Source organism: Ostrinia furnacalis, unplaced genomic scaffold, assembly GCF_004193835.3.
Source record: "Ostrinia furnacalis isolate ACB-3 unplaced genomic scaffold, ASM419383v2 OfSCF7467, whole genome shotgun sequence".
NCBI lineage: Eukaryota > Metazoa > Arthropoda > Insecta > Lepidoptera > Crambidae > Ostrinia > Ostrinia furnacalis.
Genome location: NW_021137706.1, coordinates 1 through 17,503, shown reverse-complemented (window position 1 = coordinate 17,503; position 17,503 = coordinate 1). Strand labels below are relative to the sequence as shown.

Sequence of the window (17,503 nt, the reverse complement as noted above, 5' to 3'; positions counted from 1 at the left end):
CACGAAAAACCATATTTTGTGCTCTATATTTTATGTACTTACTTAGTTAATTTATAAAAGCGAAAGGTCACTGTTTGACTGTCTGACTGATCACGAAATCTCAAAAACTACAAGTGCTAGGAGTCTCAAATTTTGCATTGGGGTTCCTTTTAGAACATAGGTGCTTACTAAGTACAGATTTTACGAAACTCCACCCCGGTAAAACGGGATCCACGCGTCCGAAATCTGCTGAAAGAGTAGCTTATTTTGGTCCTAATAAATCTCGAATACCACTGAAGGATTTTGATAAATGGCATGTCCGCGTTCCTAAAGGAGTCTTGTACTGTAAATCACGGCGAGATGGCAACGGAGGCGAAAATAACCGACATAAAAGACTGCATCTAAATCCGTCCACGTTACCATAAAATAAAACGTGCGCGAGATCAACGATCTAGAGCTTTCACTTGTAAGTACCAAATATTTCTCATTCTTTCTAAAAGAAGCTTTTTAAACATTGCTTCTCTATAATGTTTTATGAAACTTATGTTACAACCGCAGAACTGCCGATACAAGTAAGTAAGTAGCTAACTACTTAGATCAGGTACTTAATCTGGGACAATACGATACGAAAACATTACTATTACTTAGGCCCGGTTTCTGTATTGAGATTTTTTGCTAAACTTATTTATTACGTTAGGTACGTACTTACAGATACAATTTCTTCGCTTGTGTTGATCGCCCTAAGCCCAGGCGCGGACCACCGATTTTTAGTTGGCCGATAGTTGGCCCAATTAATCCGATTATAATTTGTATGAAGAATCGGCCGATACCAAATCGACGTAATGTGCGCACTTTCATACATCTTCATACTGATTACCAACCCGACTCAACTTTCGGCCAACTAAAAGTCAGTGGTCTGCGCCTTGGCACAGAATAAGTAATAGTCTAACTCTTGCTGCACAATATCTTGCAATCTTCAGTAAGAACCTCATTGCTGCCAACGATTAGTCAGAAACTTTTTGGACACTTCACATCACATTCAAACTGTTCCAATTGACAGTCCAATCAAAATTTCTGTTCTGTCACCCAACCATCTATTTTACAGCCAAAATTCACAGTAAATAAAATCAAAAAACAATAAAAATAAACCGAAAGAATTGCAGGTATGACTGAATTACTTTTTATTTGAGTAGATCGCTGTATTTTGCCCTTAGATCTTTGAATTAAAATGATGGAATTTGACCTAAAACTTGTAAACCATTTTAGCAACTGATTTTTAATCTTTGTGACTCATCTTTATTCTTACAAAATTATTAAGCTAATGTTATCAATCGAAAACGCAAGTTTATTGCTGCCATGGACATCTTCTGCCAAAACAGTTTTTCACTTGGATGAACTTGCTAACTAGTGCTAATGTGGTACCACCTTTGACAAAACACAAGAAGCAAACGCTTTACAAATTGGTATTTTTTATAACAGACAGTGATATTTTAACAACTCCCTTAAAACTAGGGACAACAAAAACCCTCAGAATATTTGAGCCAATAATGGGCAACAATGATAGTTCGATCATTACTGACTAAAGGCATAACTGCTTCCTGCTTGTTAGTTTTACTCCTCTTTATTTATAACTAGCTGACCCGGCGAACTTTGTTCCGCCTTAATGGCAATAAATAAGCAGACTTTTTTTTTATTTCGAACGGGATAAAAAGTATCCTATGTCCTTCTCCTGGCTCTAAACTACCTCCCTGACAATTTTCAGCTAAATCGGTTCAGCCGTTCTTGAGTTATAAGTGGAGTAACTAACACGACTTTCTTTTATATATATAGATCTCTTTACGGTTTCAAAAGAGCTTGACTTACACTCAGGAGTTAAGTATTTTCTAAAGGTTCTAAAATGATCCCAAGCTATAAAAGTGATTTGCGTGTAGCAATGCTAGGTTCATTCTGTAAGCACCCGCAGGTTTTTCCTCCAGGGCAGGAGGCGAGTCATGCTGAGGGGATAGGAACATGGATCCGGTGCGCGGCGCCATCTACCTGATCGTCACGGCGCTTCTGTTTCTGGGCCACGTTAGCGGGTGCACTAGGAAGGTTTACATCGCTTGTCGCCAGCCCGCGCCTTGTAGCAAGTGAATAAGGTTGGTTGAAATGTTGAATACTTTGAATAGCGTTCATCATCATCATTTTAGCCACAGGACGTCCATTGCTGAACGTAGGCCTCCCCCAATGCTTTCCACATCGCTGGGTACATCAATTACGTTATATACTCAATATTGGATTAGGTTAGTAGCTAAACTGTAGAAGAGTTCTCATCATATTGAGTCGATATTTCTGTCTAGAGATCTAACGCTAAATCAGAAACACTTCATAGACTTATGGTCACTTTTTTTTTAAGTGGCCCCTATGATAGCGCTTAATAGGAATTTTATTTTTATAGGGGTAACTTAAAAATTAGGGATTGATGGTGAAAACGGGCATGAAGGTTTTACCTACAGATCAGCTTATTTCTGTCAAGTCTTCATCTTCTCCTAAAAGAAGACATTTCTTTACAGGTTTCGCAAGATGGGAAAAACGGATATTCATCGGCTATACTCCATAGTCCTGGCCTTCTTCCTCATGCTGATCGCAGGCGCGGCAGGCTGCTGCAAGAAGAACATTCCCTGCTCTGGTCGCGCGCCATGCCGAAGGGGACCCTACAGAAACTGATCATAGAGATTCAACTGTTAAAACGCCAAAGAGCTTCAGACAGGTATAATGTTTGTCAAATGACCTGAAGCAAAACAAAATAATCGCAATGAAGTTTGTGGAAGAACTAAAACCAAGACCGGTATCCAATAGATAGAGAAAATGCTGGACTGGATTAAAATACAGAACAAACTTAAGAAAAATCAGCTAGAGTTCAATTTAGCTGATACACAGACCACCATTGCATAGATGTTTAGAATTCATTTCAATTTCTTTTTTGTGTTTTTGGAATTTTACATCTAAAATAAAAGACATGATGTAAATTCGGTGCTTTCATTCTTAGCATTGCCTGCAAAGAAAAATAACGGTTTGGGTCAAATTCCACCTTTCCAGTAGAGTTGATATTTTTAGTTTTAATCTTAGTTTTAGTTTAGTTAGTGTAGTTTTTGGTGGAACGACTCAAAACGCTATTTTTCGTTTGCAGGCAAGAAAAAAGAAGAATGGCTATTAAGTTAGAATAGTTCCGTCGGAGAACACAAACATCTGGAAGTCGTGTAAGTTATTTTTTTATTACGTAGAGACATAATAGTCATAGTATCTTTTTATATTAAACTAGCGGCCGCCCGCGACTTCGTACGCGTGAATCCCCTTTTTCCCGCTAATTCCCGTTCCCGTGGGAATTTCGGAAAATCCTTTCTTAGTGCACCTCTACGGTACCTAAGCTACGTCCCTTCCAAATTTCAAGTGCCTACGTTTAGCCGTTTAGGCTGTGCGTTGATCTGTCAGTCAGTCAGTCAGTTTCTCCTTTTATATATTTAGATTAATGGCTGCCCTAACTCCAAATAGCAAAGAAAGTACGGGATAAACTTGACCTTCACTGGTTGGGTTTTTATTAGCGGCCAAGCTGTAGATCCTGGCTACAAAGGAGTTGCAGCGGTGGGAACGAGAGGTGAGAATAGTCCCGTTAGCAAAGGAAGTAGCATTTGATTGCGTAAGATTACTTATTCAAACACCGCTGACCCTCAAAGATCTGAAGCAAAGTTGAACATTTATGTATGACATGTAGCTGATGAAGTAGTGGAGATGCTTGATGGGTCAACTTTGTTTCAGATCATGAGGTGGGCCCGCTTGACGCTGGTAATCTTCTTCATTGCGCTGTGTCTCCTACAACTGGCCTCCGGTTGTGGCAACAAACGCGTTACTTGCGGTGAGAACCCACCGTGCAAGAAGTAAATCTGATTGGGTGCGTCTATCAAAATTTAATGTATATGATTTGCTTAAACTTTGGTTTTGGATTGAGCTCCAGAACCAGTTTTTCTTTACATTATTTCCAAGGCTCCTTGAATCTGATTATCTGTATCTTCCATCTCCATTCTTATAGGAAAATAATAATTTGTACTTGACGGACTTCTTCGTATCAATGTGCAAATAAATGAATTTGAATTTGAATGTTGTTGTAGAGGACGATGATACCTTACTCCCTGAAACGTTCCCTTAACAACGTCAACTTGCTATTTCATCTGCACATAGCAACTAAAGCTTCAAGCGACCCATGACAGTCCGCGCGACCCTGTCATTGGCTTATGATCGCATCGGCGATAGGGATCTGCACGCGTTGGTGTAGTTGAAGCATAAGGCCTCAGGCCTGTCGAAAAGCGTGGGAAACTTGCACTACTCGCGTACTTCCAAACATTGTCATAGAAAATGCTCAGATACGCTTTCGGCTGAAGATGCCTTTACTACAGTAGACTTGATTCTTCTAGTTCCTCAGGCGATGGACACTGAGCTCCTCCAAGAAGTCGTGGTGCTGGTGGTGACGCTGCTGCTGTCGTACCTAGAGTCGTGCTTCGGCTGCACGCGCCACGAGTACGTGACCTGCCACGAGAACAGCCCCAACTGTGACAAGAAGTGATCTGGTAAGTCCTGGTTCTGAAGTACCTACCTTTTTCTATATTATTTCGTTTCAACTCGAAACTTCCTCAAAATTTCCACAACGACAGGTCACGAGAACTGCCCCAAGTCTTCTTCTTGTCGTGTCGACAACAAACCTACACAGTGTCAGCCCAAAACTCCGCCACAAGAGTGGCGTTGTCAGTAGCCTTCATTAAATCTTTCTGCGTGCAGTTGTTTGGACACGCAGGATACGACATTGTGCTTCGTCAACTGGGGAACAAAACCACGAGAACAGCCCCAAATGTGACAAGAAGTGATCTGGTAAATCCTGACTCTGAAGTACTCACCCTTTTCTATTTCGTTCCCAAGGATTTCCACAACAATCAGTCCTGAGTTGCCTGCAAAGCGACAAAACAGTCTTGCAATGTATCTTTGTCTTCACAAACAAATCCTCAATGAATCTGTGCTAGTTTTTGCAGGAAAGAAACAATGTATTGTGTAGACTAGCAGTTCACATCAGCATCCTTCAGCTTCAGTAGACTAAATACAAAACCAAAGATTTTCAGCTCCTCTTTTTCTAGCTCTCGCCAAATTTCCTTGTAACTTATCCAAAATACTTTTCGCAGTTTTTAAGATGCTGTACCTGAACGAGTTTGTGTTGCTCCTCCTCCACATCGCAGTATCAGTGATGGACCTCAAGCACTTTGGCGAAAGGAAGCAGTTGACCAAAAGTTGTGACAAGAGCAAGAAGAGAACTAACCGCCTGGCCAACGCGATTTATATTAAGGTAACTTGATAATTAAGGTAAACGGCTACTAGTTCGTGATAGTACGTAAGTTCGTAAGTTTCTTTTCTAGCTCAAATAATAAGCAAATGGAACATTATTTAAAAAAATTCTTCATTACTGCAAAAACTCTATTATTTAAGCTATCTAAAAAACCAAGTACCAGCATTGTGGCGCCAAAAATGAGAGTAATACGAAGCTTCAAACTCTCAGAGAGCCAAAAACAGCCGTGCGGCTTGCAAAGGTTGCTCTCACCGTAAGGTTAGCGCTCCAACTTCTTAAGCTTATAAAAAGGCGAAGGAACGTCCATTTAAATAAAACTTGTAATAGTGGTTTCATGTGTTCCTTGACAATTGATTTGGCTTAGAAAAAAGTTATATGAAAACGTAGAATTCCTTTAAAATTGCGATTAATTGACTCACGAAATAGCGTACATATTATTTTTCGTGTGTCCCCTATTTCGTGACACTACCGATTCAAGGATATNTATATTTCTAATGGTTATATAAATATTTTCACATATTGTTAGAATTAACAAATCAAAATATTATACTAGACACATTATTTCTTATGAATATTTCAGGTAAGTAATATCGTCAATTTCACATAATTATTTTATTGTAAATATTTATTATCGTTTTTAAATTTATTAAACCCTTAATCATTATTAAAATATCCTAACTGTATGCATAAAACCTTATCCCGAAATAGGGGACATGAGTTCACGAACTTAGAAACAGAGCAAAATTTTGTCACGAAACAGGATCCAAACAAGAGGTCCGCAGAACAATTAATATAAAAAAAAGTTCAAACTATATAACTATAAATTATGTATTAACTTACTGTCAAAAGACCAAAGTTTAGCATACAAAAGCTTTCATACTGATATCATGCTTGGTTATTTTTAAATAAAATGTTAAAGTCGTAAGAGCCTTAATATACCGAAGTAGGGGGCACTTACCTTACAAGGCTTTTTTTTAACCAAGATAAAGATGTAGTTGCACTACAAACCGGTCAAGTTAACTGCGCACCTGGCGGTCGTGACGTCACGTCGACGCTCTGGTACGAACGGGATGAACGCGGGGAGATGTGGGTGAGTGCGAGGGAGAGTCGCATTCGCAGTGAACTCGACCGGGTTGTAATAAGTATTTATTAGATTCCAACTGCTTGAATGTTATTGTTATTATGATGAAGGCATTTTTGGTGACGGTTGAAACTCACAAGTTTGCCAGCCCTCATTCTGCTTATTTAAATGATCCCAACTCTTTTCTGAGGCACTCTGAACTTCCTTATCAAATGTTTGAGCTGTCATTATTTTGTACTTTTTTTTCAGAAATAGAAGCACCTGCAACCTCATGTTATTCCCAGTCGTATAATCGTAAACGTATCACCATGCTCGTGGAGAAAGTGCTGATAGTTCTGCTGCAAGTGTGCTTCTGGCTGGTGGAGGTGGCGGGCTGCCGGCGCAAGAGCCGTATTCCCGAGTACTGCCTGCCCTGCACGTATAAAGGACCGTACATCGAAGTTGTGTCGCCTAAACCGGTAAGCCCTCGAGTACCTCGCCTCGGCAAATGAAGAAATTATATTGGTTCTTGACAAACACATCCCTCTCTACGCATTCTCGCACATCTCTGGTGGCTTCTTACGAGATTTCCAGTCACTTTATGATACCCTCCAATAGTGACATCTATGTAATGCCAGCCATGTCTCAATATTTCGTCTGCCTTCTGCTTGGAACTTGATGGAATTTTGCTGGAATTTTCGTCACTTGTTGGCTTGATTGTCAATTTTATTTTTCGTCCTTTTGTAACATGCAGTATTTCGCATATTTACGACGCATAGCACTTCACAAACTCTCTAGAATTAGAAATAAGCTCTCAATCCAGCCTGTTCTCGTTGAGCTGCAGCTCCTAAGGAATCATTTCATTGACAGCTCTAGAAATCTTCAAGCCACGTTTGATCTTTGTGTCTTGTTCACAGAAAAAACACCAGAACACGTTCTACAGAACCCAACAATGATGCTTCAAGTTCTCCTGCTGTGCTGCGCGTGGATCGCTCGAGTCGCCGGCTGCAAGCGACTGAGGCAGAGCCGCTGTCCCGACACCTGCCTGCCTTGCAACTATAAGGGGCCTATCATTGAAGTGATTTATCCGAAACCTGTAAGCATTTAATAAGTGAACTTCATCATCATCATTTCAGCTATAAGACGTCCACTGCTGAACATAGGCCTCTCCCAATGATTTTCACAATGGCCGGTTGGTGGCGGCCTGCATCCAGCGCCTTCCCAGTTCCCGCTACCTTTATGAGGTCGTCGGTCCACCTTGAGGGTGGACGTCCTACGCTGCGCTATCCGGTACTTATAAAATAATACTTATGTAGTAGTGTGTATGCAACGCAAACTAGTGTCACATATTACACTTACCTATACGAAGAAACCAACGAGCTTGTGCCATCTTGATGGTAATATCACCGCCTTTTGTTGACAAAATAGCAACAGAAGGTAGGTTACGAAGCAGAAATTTCTTGTAAATTCTACTGTAGTATTCCGTACTAAATATAATTTTTCTTACCTCCTTGATAATCGTTTCTCCAATAGTTGTCACTTTTCCCCTAGTTATTCCAATGTTTCCTCCTACGCTCACTTATCTCCGTTCAATTGTTTTTTAAATGATCATGATGTCCCTCTTTGCAGTCAGAATGAGATGGAAGCCCGAACCCAGTCCTGGTGTACACCAAGCCGCCTCCTGCGCCAGAGTGCTGACGTCATGCGACGTACGCCGCTTACTGCGCGAGCGCATCACACGTGTAGTGAACTTGAGAACCATGTTTGTTTTTAATAGTCAATGAAATGCTGTGAATAAAGATTGGACTAAACATCTTGTTTTAATTATTGTAGCTAACTAATTATTAAATGACTATCGCATAGGTATCAATTTAATATCACTAGTTTTGTCAACTCTCGCTTTTTGTTTGTATCCGGCTCATTTATTTTCCCAATGCTCGCTTGTTTTCATTATTTCTCACTTGTTTTCCCGATGCAAGCTTGTTTTCCCAATGCTCGCTTTCTCAATGCTCATTTGTTTTCCCAATTCTCACTTGTTTTCCCGATGCTCGCTTGTTTTCCCAATGCTCGCTTTCTCAATGCTCATTTGTTTTCCCAATTCTCACTTGTTTTCCTGATGCTCGCTTGTTTTCCTAATGCTCACTTGCGGATCCTTAATTTAATATTCAATTGTTTTTTTCTTTCAATAATAATCATCTCTTTCCAGTCTGAATAGGAATGGAAGATAGATCACAACACAATCACTGCTAAGCACTAATTGGGATTTTTTATGTAAGGTACTATGAAATATCTCTAAAAATATAAACCAATAAAAGACAGACTGAAAATAATAATGCCAATATATTTATTTACACTCCATTACATTCGCGTCTTACAGATACTGAAATACATACATACAAGATAATAATAAAACTTCTACAACTATCGCTCGGTTTAATATCATAAGAAAGTAAACGGCTTCGCGCGAAACATTATGTTAGACATTAACAATAACTAAATAAGAATGATTAAATAAAAACAATAAAATTATTGATTCCGCCTGAAATTCACGATTTATTTTACAAAATCTCTATTCTAATATTATTTATTATTAACCGTAAAATTTCTAACAGTGTAATCTTGAAAATATCCTATGCTAATGCTATAGCATGGCAACATTTTATAATATGCAAAAAGTATAGCTCTGCGTTCACTTTTTAAGTTTATTTAGCAAAGTTATATTTATTGCACTGTACAATATTGGTCAGTCATCTCAGTGTTGCCATTATCCGACTACAAACAATACTCGACAAAATACAGTTATTGATGCTGTACACTTTCCAGTGTCTATGGATTACAATTTCCATGGTAATTTAGGGTAAGTACTTTAAAATTTTCGAGCATCGACTAAATTATAATTTTATTAATAAAAGCTACATGCCCAATGTACTAGATGTTTTTTTAATAGTAACATTACCATGAAAATTTGAAGAAAAGAAATAGAGGCAGTGACACTATCGGATAATTGTCATTTCATCGGTTGTCACACATTCATCACTCACACACTTACTTTAACACTGATGCAGTGAAAGATTTTTCGAACTTATGTAAAATACTATTTTGTATACTTTGACACATGCGTTCGGAATGGATTTAATTATTACACTATCATTTATGTATGCTAATAATAATTATATTACATTAAACAGTAAGTGAATGTAAAAAATCGATCACTGCATCAATCGAAAACTGTATTCGCTGGAAACTTTTCATTCGATTGGTGAGCGAAATTTCATTTCATTTTAATAATTGAACATGAATTCATTAATTTTCTTTTACATTTATACAATACAAGAAATACAATAAGGCTGTAATACAATATTTTTTGAAGTAATAACCACGATTTATCCTACAATTTACTAATATAGGTACAGCCTTTGAATCTTACAACCAATTCTAGTGTATCATAGACATACGTACTACGTAATGCTCAATGTCACGAGTATCGCAAGGACGTATTTTAGTGCTTATAACTTTTAAGATTTAAACAAAAAGGTATTTATGTTTAGATAAAGCAATATGTTAAGTTAACCTTGTACATTAAGGGAAACAGAGTTTTAGACAAAACAAGTATAAGTACAAGTAAGTTTTAAGACAACTTCAATCAACACTTCTTTTAAAGTTAAATGAATCATTGCCTCATACGTCAATCGATTTTTAACTTATTTATCCATCGTTATTTGATAAAGGCAATAACTTGTATAAACTAGTTCAATATTTTATAAGATTAACAGACCCCGCCAAAGCTTTTGATAATGTTCCGTCCAAAATTTGGTAAAAGAAATTTAACAGACTCGGCCTATGCGTTTGACAATGTCGCTCACCAGTCGAGGAAGTGTTCCAGGCGCCAGCGGTGCTGGTGTTAATACTCTGGCTATAGCATCGCCCGGATCTCCTTGTGCACGTGGCAGAGGTAGTCCACGTAGGACGCGCTGCCGTCCACGCCGCGGTCCTCCACAAGGAAGTGTCGTAGGACCGCTTCTAGTTTGTCGTGTTGTCGCATTAGGGTTAGCTAGAACAATGATGTTTGTTATTAAAATTTGAGTAATTAATATTTTTAAAATGTTTGATTTGCTGTGATATGCACAGATGTGTCAAGCCACTTTTTAATCCATTACATAGCACGCAGTAGTGGCAATATAGCTACCACCATACCATACACACTACGGAATGCGGTTAATATCTGGTCCATAACTAAAGAAAACCTTGCTAAGCTTGTTTTTTCTAAGGTCAAGTTAATACACTCAACATCAAATAAACCGCACCTTCCGCGACGCGAACTTTAAAGATGTTCTTCTGACACAATATTGTTGGGGTACCATGACCCCAACAATATTGGTGTTATTTGAAAGCCCAATAAATATCCTTAAAGAAAAATACATTTCATTTCTAAATAAATGATTAACATATACCATAAATGTGACTTGAAAATAGACCTCACTTTGGGCTCACCTCTGGGATCAATTAGACCAATTTTTATGGTTAAAAAACCAAGTAAAGATCTCACGTGTCCTCTTTAACAGATGGATAGCGATTAATCCCAACTTAACAGTTTTATAGTCATAAAAAATGGCTATAGCGTAATTACCTATTTTTTGAAGAAGTGACTCTGGATCCTTGTAAAGACACATTTTTGGGGTAAAAACCTTTCCTTTAATGAAATGAAGTTTAGAACTAGGCTTTCAAATGGTACCAATGTTGGTGGGAAGTGGGGATGCATACGTTTGATAAGTGCTTGTCGCGGGAGGTGCGATTTATTTGATGCCGAGTGTATGTCAAATTCAATTCTATGTAATTTAAGGTGCTATACAAAATCTTGTGTAAATTAATAAATGAAACCTTACCCAACCCCCTGGCTTAATACCAGTTTAGAATACACAAATCACTCGTAAAAACGAATCAATTAGCATACCAACATAAAAAGAAATAAATAACAACAAAATTAAAATAAATAATAATAAATAAATCTTTGGACAATTTCACACAGCGCCAGCTAGCCCCAAAGTAAGCAACTCAATGCTTGTGTTATGGGTGCTAGCTTAACGGATATACTACTTATATGCTTTTTTTTTATTAAATACATACATATTATACATATTTACACCCAGACCCGTCACAGAAATTAAAATTCATCATTTCAATTTCTGCCCGGCCGGGAATCGAACCCGGGACCTCCCGGCATAGTAGTCCGTTCTGAACCACTACACCAAACGGCCAAATCAAAAACGGCAAAATAATAAGCTTTAAATCACACAATCGAAATACACGCAAGAACACGTTATTAAAACACTCAATCCATCACACGTCACGCTCTTTAGATATTAAGTAAAACGAAGCGAGCACACTGCTTTTTAATATGTTCCCTTACCTATTACAGTTGAAATATGTGATATTCACACACACAACTAACACAATCTCATCAGTGCCATCTTGGAATTACCGGGATACCATAGATCTATTTACCTTGGATGAAAGAAGCCACACGACATCTAAAACCTATACCACCAAGAGGAAAGAAAACCTGTCTGCCCAAATAACTTGAAATGTTGCCCAAATAACTTGAAATGTTGCCCAAAGACCATAAAAAAGCGTAAAATGGGTCATCCCACTTATCGTCACTGACTTGCCACAATTTTGAACTAGTCAAAAGAAAAATTTAGCTCGAATGGAATGGAGATTTGTAGAAGCTGAAAGAAGATTCGTGGAGAAACGTTCACTAAGGTAGGGCAAGCCAACGAAGATAAGTGGAATATCCCCGAAAGTTTTGGGGCAAAAGCGCGTCAACATACAGCATCTTCTGGACAGTCTTGTGAGTGTTGAGCAGGTGTTCCGTGTAGGAATCGGCGCCGTCCAGCCCTCGGTCCTCAACCAGCAATCGCCGGAACATTGCCTCCCGTTTGTCGTACTGGTGCACTATGTCCAACTACCAAGCCAGGGCGTTAGGGGCTTGTAAACGAGCAACGGAATTGCAAGTGTTGAGAGACTTGCGAGAAATTAAAAGAAACCGTCATTGAAATTCGTATGTTGTCTTCATTATGTCTATAGACGCTGTTTTATTGAAATTTTAGTAGCGTCATCTATAGGTTTTGTCCAAAACTTTGCATTCAGTTTTGGTATCTAAAGCAAAGTAAGATTGAGACAAACTGAAGCGAGATTCGATTATATCCAATATGTATTTTTATGAGAAATTGTTTTAGAACAACATGGCCTACATTCTAAAATGATGCGGCCAATATAGTTAATAATAATGTTGCCATATTGTATAGTGAAGCAATTTTGCCAAAAAAGTGCTGCTCGTTTACGAAGCGCTTTCAATCATGCATTGATATTGAGTGAATGCTAATCTGATACTTTTTTTAATTTAATGACATTTCAATATAATTGACGTTTAGAATATTTCTATTTTCACTCAATATCTTTTCAGTATAAAAATTCAGAAGGAAATAGTCAAATTAAGTACATGCAAAGAAAAATGCATGCGTGTCATGCTAGCAGATAGATTGGAACTAAAGGTTCTAGGAAAAAAAAAACTAAAAATACTTATAAGATACAGTGCATACGTACTCTTTTTTTAACAGTGCTAAGCTTTGCTGGTAACCTTTTCTTTGGATGTTTGCTTCGAAGTTCGAACTTGATTTTGTCTTCGAACTCTAGTCTATGATACTTTAAAAGACACTTACCTTACAACATAATTATTTAACCTTGAGAGAAGCTCTTTTCCTTAAGTTGTAGACCAAAATATAGACTTGCAGGCAAATGCAAGAATGTTTGATAATGATTTTAGACTGGTTCAAATCCGGCTCGAAGGACCAATACGACCAGATTAGACCTATCAAAAACGTGGGTCTGTTGAGCTGTTTTTTAATACTGATATAGTTATGCTTACCCTCATAGCATTGCGTCGCTTCACTCTAGCTTCTTCCACCAGCGCGCGCGCCGCCTGGCTCGTAGGGTTGTCAAGCTCCGGCAGTTCGGCCACTTGTGTATCGATGTGTTGCGGCGAGGCGGCGCCGAACACGTCACAGTCGTTTTACATAGTTTCGGTTTACCTATCACTGTCGCTCATGATGGAATCTCAATTTGTGTGAGAGAGGTGGAAATATTCGACAGTGACGATGACGTATTGGGCCGTAACATGGAAAGCATTGGGGGGGCCTATGTTCAGCAGTGGACGTCTTATGGCTGAGATGATGATGATGATGATGATGATGACGTATTTGGGAGTAGCTCTCCTGACTATGACTACGTCAAAACTATACAGCTATTACCATTTGCCTCTGGTAAATCAGAAGGGTCGTGAGTGTTCCTGGAATGGTGACCAAATGACCTGACGACGAGATATATGCCCGTATTCACAAACGATGCTTGCTTAAGTGAAGCAGCAAATCGAACGCACAGCGTTGAATAGTGCTCTGTGATTGGTTCGTGTGTCACCCTGTACCTTATAACCCTGTGAGACCTCATAGTAATGTTTGTGAATACGCGCGATAGACAGTATATGCTGCTTACCCTCATAGCATTGCGTCGTTTAACTCTAGCTTCTTCAACCAGCGCACGCGCCGCCTGGCTCGTAGGGTTATCTAGCTCAGGCGAACACGTCACAGTCGTTTTTCATAGTTTCGGTTTACCTGTCACTGTCGCTCATAATGGAATCTCAATTTGTGTGAGAGAGGTGGAAATATTCGACAGTGACGATGACGTATTGGGCCGTAACATGGAAAGCATTGGGGTGGCCTATGTTCAGCAGTGGACGTCCTATGGCTGAGATGATGATGATGATGATGATGACGTATTTGGGAGTAGCTCTCCTGACTGTGACTACGTCAAAACTATACAGATGTTACCATTTGTCTCTGGTAAATCAGAAAGGTCGTGCGTGTTCCTGGAATGGTGACCAAATGACCTGATGACGACGAGATATATGCCCGTATTCACAAACGATGCTTGCTTAAGTGAAGCAGCAAATCGGACGCACAGCGTTGGATAGAGCTCTGTGATTGGTTCGTGTGTCACCCTGTGCGTCCACGCGCACTGTGAGACCTCATAGCAATGTTTGTGAATACGGGCGATAGACAGTTATATGCTGCTTACCCTCATAGCATTATGTCGCTTCACTCTAGCTTCTTCAACCAGCGCGCGCGCCGCCTGGCTCGTAGGGTTATCTAGCTCAGGCGAACACGTCACAGTCGTTTTACATAGTTTCTGTTTACCTATCACTGTCGCTCATGATGGAATCTCAATTTGTGTGAGAGAGGTGGAAATATTCGACAGTGAGGATGGCGTATTTGGGAGTAGCCCTCCTGACTGTGACTAAAGCCCGGTCCGTGAGCACGTAGAATTTTGTCCAATGACCCCTAGCTACCCATCCTTATTGCTTGCGCGTAATTATATTGCTGTCGCGACTGTGCGACTGGCACCCGCAGTGAGTGTGCGAGCGCGACAGCAACATAATTACGCGCGAGCGATAAGGATGGGTAGCTAGGGGTCATTGGACAAAATTCTACGTGCTCACGGACCAGACTTTACGTCAAAACTATACAGATGTTACCATTGCCTCTGGTAAATCAGAAAGATCGTGCGTGCTCCTGGAATGGTGACCAAATGACCTGATGATATAGAGACAGTTATATGCTGCTTACCCTCATAGCATTGCGTCGCTTCACTCTAGCTTCTTCAACAAGCGCACGCGCCGCCTGGCTCGTAGGGTTGTCAAGCTCCGGCAGTTCGGCCACTTGTGTATCGATGTGTTGCGGCGAGGCGGCGCCGAACACTTCACAGTCGTTTCACATAGTTTCGGTTTACCTGTCACTGTCGCTCATGATGGAATCTCAATTTGTGTGAGAGAGATGGAAATATTCGTCTCTTCGGATGACGTATTTGGGAGTAGCCCCCCTGACTATGACTACGTCAAACTGTACAGATATTACCATTTGCCTCTGGTAAATCAGATAGGTCGTGCGTGCTCCTGGAATGGTGACCAAATGACCTGATGACGACGAGATATATGCCCGTATTCACAAACGATGCTTGCTTAAGTGAAGCAGCAAATCGAACGCACAGCGTTGAATAGAGCTCTGTGATTGGTTCATATGTCACCCTGTGCGTCCACGCGCACTGTGAGACCTCATAGTAATGTTTGTGGATACGGGCGATAGACAGTTAATGCTGCTTACCCTCATAGCATTGCGTCGCTTCACTCTAGCTTCCTCAACCAGCGCGCGCGCCGCCTGGCTCGTAGGGTTGTCAAGCTCCGGCAGTTCGGCCACTTGTGTATCGATGTGTTGCGGCGAGGCGGCGCCGAACACGTCGCGGACGAACTCCGGAGATGCGGCCGAGCCTACCCAGAGGAGCATGTGCACGCCGTTCTCTGGAATAGCGAAATTCGAATAGATTATATTTATTTACCGCCTTTTCTGTTTCGCCCTAAGGTGAACAGGAGAAGAATGCCATAATCTAATAAAAATAAATTAATGTGACAATCTAATAAAAAATCAATTTACTAAAATTCAGTATATCCGATTCGAGAGTAATCTAAGACTGTCACCATGACATTTTACATTTCATTTAATTATCGCCGAACAGGAACGCGGTAATGGATCTTTGCGGTTGGAGAAAACAGTTTTTATTGTGACCTTATAATAAGTCTAGTATCCACATGAGCAGCCTCTTCTCGAGGCAGACTGAAACTGTTCAATTGGATACGAGGCTTAAGGCAGAGGGTAGAGGAACTGCTGATCGAAATAAGACGACAAAAGTCACAAAATCTGGTTCGACTTAAACTCATTAAAAAAAAAACTCATTAAAACTCATTTATTTCTGTAAATAGGCTTAAAAAAAGGACTTTTACACGTCCCAGGATTAACCCTACCACTGCTTCAGGACAATAAATGGGCCAGTGCTGAGAAGAAGCAGCGCAAGAAACTCAGTCACTATTGTCAGCCTCTTTTTCAAAGGTTTACATGCTTTAAAATGTACAAAGTTATAAATATTTATGCGAGCTAGGCAGTAACGTATCCCAAACATTTTTATCTTTTAAATAATCATCGACTTTTAAGTGCCATTGTGTTATTGATTGTGCGTTTCCTTGGTCAAATATCCCTGTAGGCATCCTGGATAGGTACACATCCCTCATCGCAGAAGGCGAACTGGGACTTAGTACTAAACAGCGGGGTGTCAGACTGAGCTAGCTTAGACGCCCCGTTGCAATGGCGCCCAACTAAATAACCCACGGAACCTACAGGGAACACCAGATCGCTAGAGAAGCGAAAGACCACAAGGAACGCAAAACTTTGTAATAATCACACATGTCAGAACCGACATCTTGGATATACAAACTCAAGAAGACAGAACTTGAGAACGAGTGCAGAAGAAGAAACATAAAAACGGAGAACAGAACCGTACAAGAACTGAGACAGAACCTCACAGAAGTACTCAGAACCAAGCAGTCCCACCAACCAGTCCAGTCCGCCAGTAAGTCCGCCGAAGACAGTGAGTCAGAAACCGATTTCGAAGACACAGAGATGCACCAAGAACTAGACAACGACAAACCAAACATGTCGTACACCATGGATCAGACCGAAAACATAACATCCAGATGGAACCTAAGCTTCGATACATACAACGACCCAGTGGAGTTCCTAGAACGACTAGATGAACTAATGTCGTCGGGCGAGGTGAAACAAGACAAAGTGCTCAAAGTGCTCCCCAGATTCCTTAAAGGTAAGGCTGTGCTGTGGTATCGGAATAATAAAAACTCGTTCACTACATGGAACGAATTCATAGAATATTTCAAGTTGACATTTGTGAGCCGTGACAGTGACCTGTTAGCCAAAATAGTGAACTATAGGCAACATTACCGCCAAAAATTCACAGACTACCTGATTGAGATACAAACACTCATGCGCAGATACGCAAAACTATCAAAAGAGGAAGAACTAAATAGAATTTACGAGAACATGAACACTAAATACAAATACTACATAAAAAAATCAGAAGCCGACTCGATAATCAAACTGATACAACTGGCAAACGACTACGAGAACGTCACAGCAGACCGTCAA

At 40.0% G+C, this 17,503-nt stretch overlaps 1 protein-coding gene and 1 long non-coding RNA gene across 4 annotated transcripts; one reads left to right on the top strand and one right to left on the bottom strand.

Moving 5' to 3' along the window:
- The first annotated feature begins 1,049 nt into the window (after window positions 1–1,049).
- LOC114364765 (uncharacterized) lies at window positions 1,050–8,189 on the top strand. 3 transcript variants are annotated; one of them, XR_003656869.1, is made up of 8 exons: window positions 1,050–1,142; window positions 3,149–3,218; window positions 3,775–3,907; window positions 4,428–4,580; window positions 5,184–5,344; window positions 6,675–6,883; window positions 7,322–7,500; window positions 8,034–8,189. It is a non-coding gene; the product is annotated as an uncharacterized LOC114364765 (long non-coding RNA). The 3 variants fall into 3 exon arrangements; XR_003656871.1 differs by lacking the exon at window positions 3,775–3,907; XR_003656870.1 differs by lacking the exons at window positions 3,149–3,218; window positions 3,775–3,907; window positions 4,428–4,580; ... (2 more) ...; window positions 7,322–7,500; window positions 8,034–8,189 and adding exons at window positions 1,956–2,117; window positions 2,532–2,903.
- Window positions 8,190–8,725: 536 nt separating this feature from the next.
- On the bottom strand, window positions 8,726–15,829 carry LOC114364763 (protein transport protein Sec24D-like). Its single transcript, XM_028321062.1, has 3 exons — window positions 15,617–15,829; window positions 12,233–12,366; window positions 8,726–10,455 (listed from the first exon to the last, which is right to left on the bottom strand). The coding sequence occupies exons 1-3, from the start codon at window positions 15,794–15,796 to the stop codon at window positions 10,452–10,454; spliced, it is 318 nt and encodes a 105-aa protein (XP_028176863.1). The 5' UTR covers window positions 15,797–15,829; the 3' UTR covers window positions 8,726–10,451.
- Window positions 15,830–17,503: the final 1,674 nt, after the last annotated feature.

Bases quoted from the DNA above. Each gene is read 5' to 3' on its own strand.
- LOC114364763 (XM_028321062.1), bottom strand. From the start codon at position 15,796: ATGCTCCTCTGGGTAGGCTCGGCCGCATCTCCGGAGTTCGTCCGCGAC. The intron at 12,367-15,616 runs GTAAGCAGCATT...CTGGCTTGGTAG, and splicing joins AGCGACGCAATGCTATGAGG to TTGGACATAGTGCACCAGTA.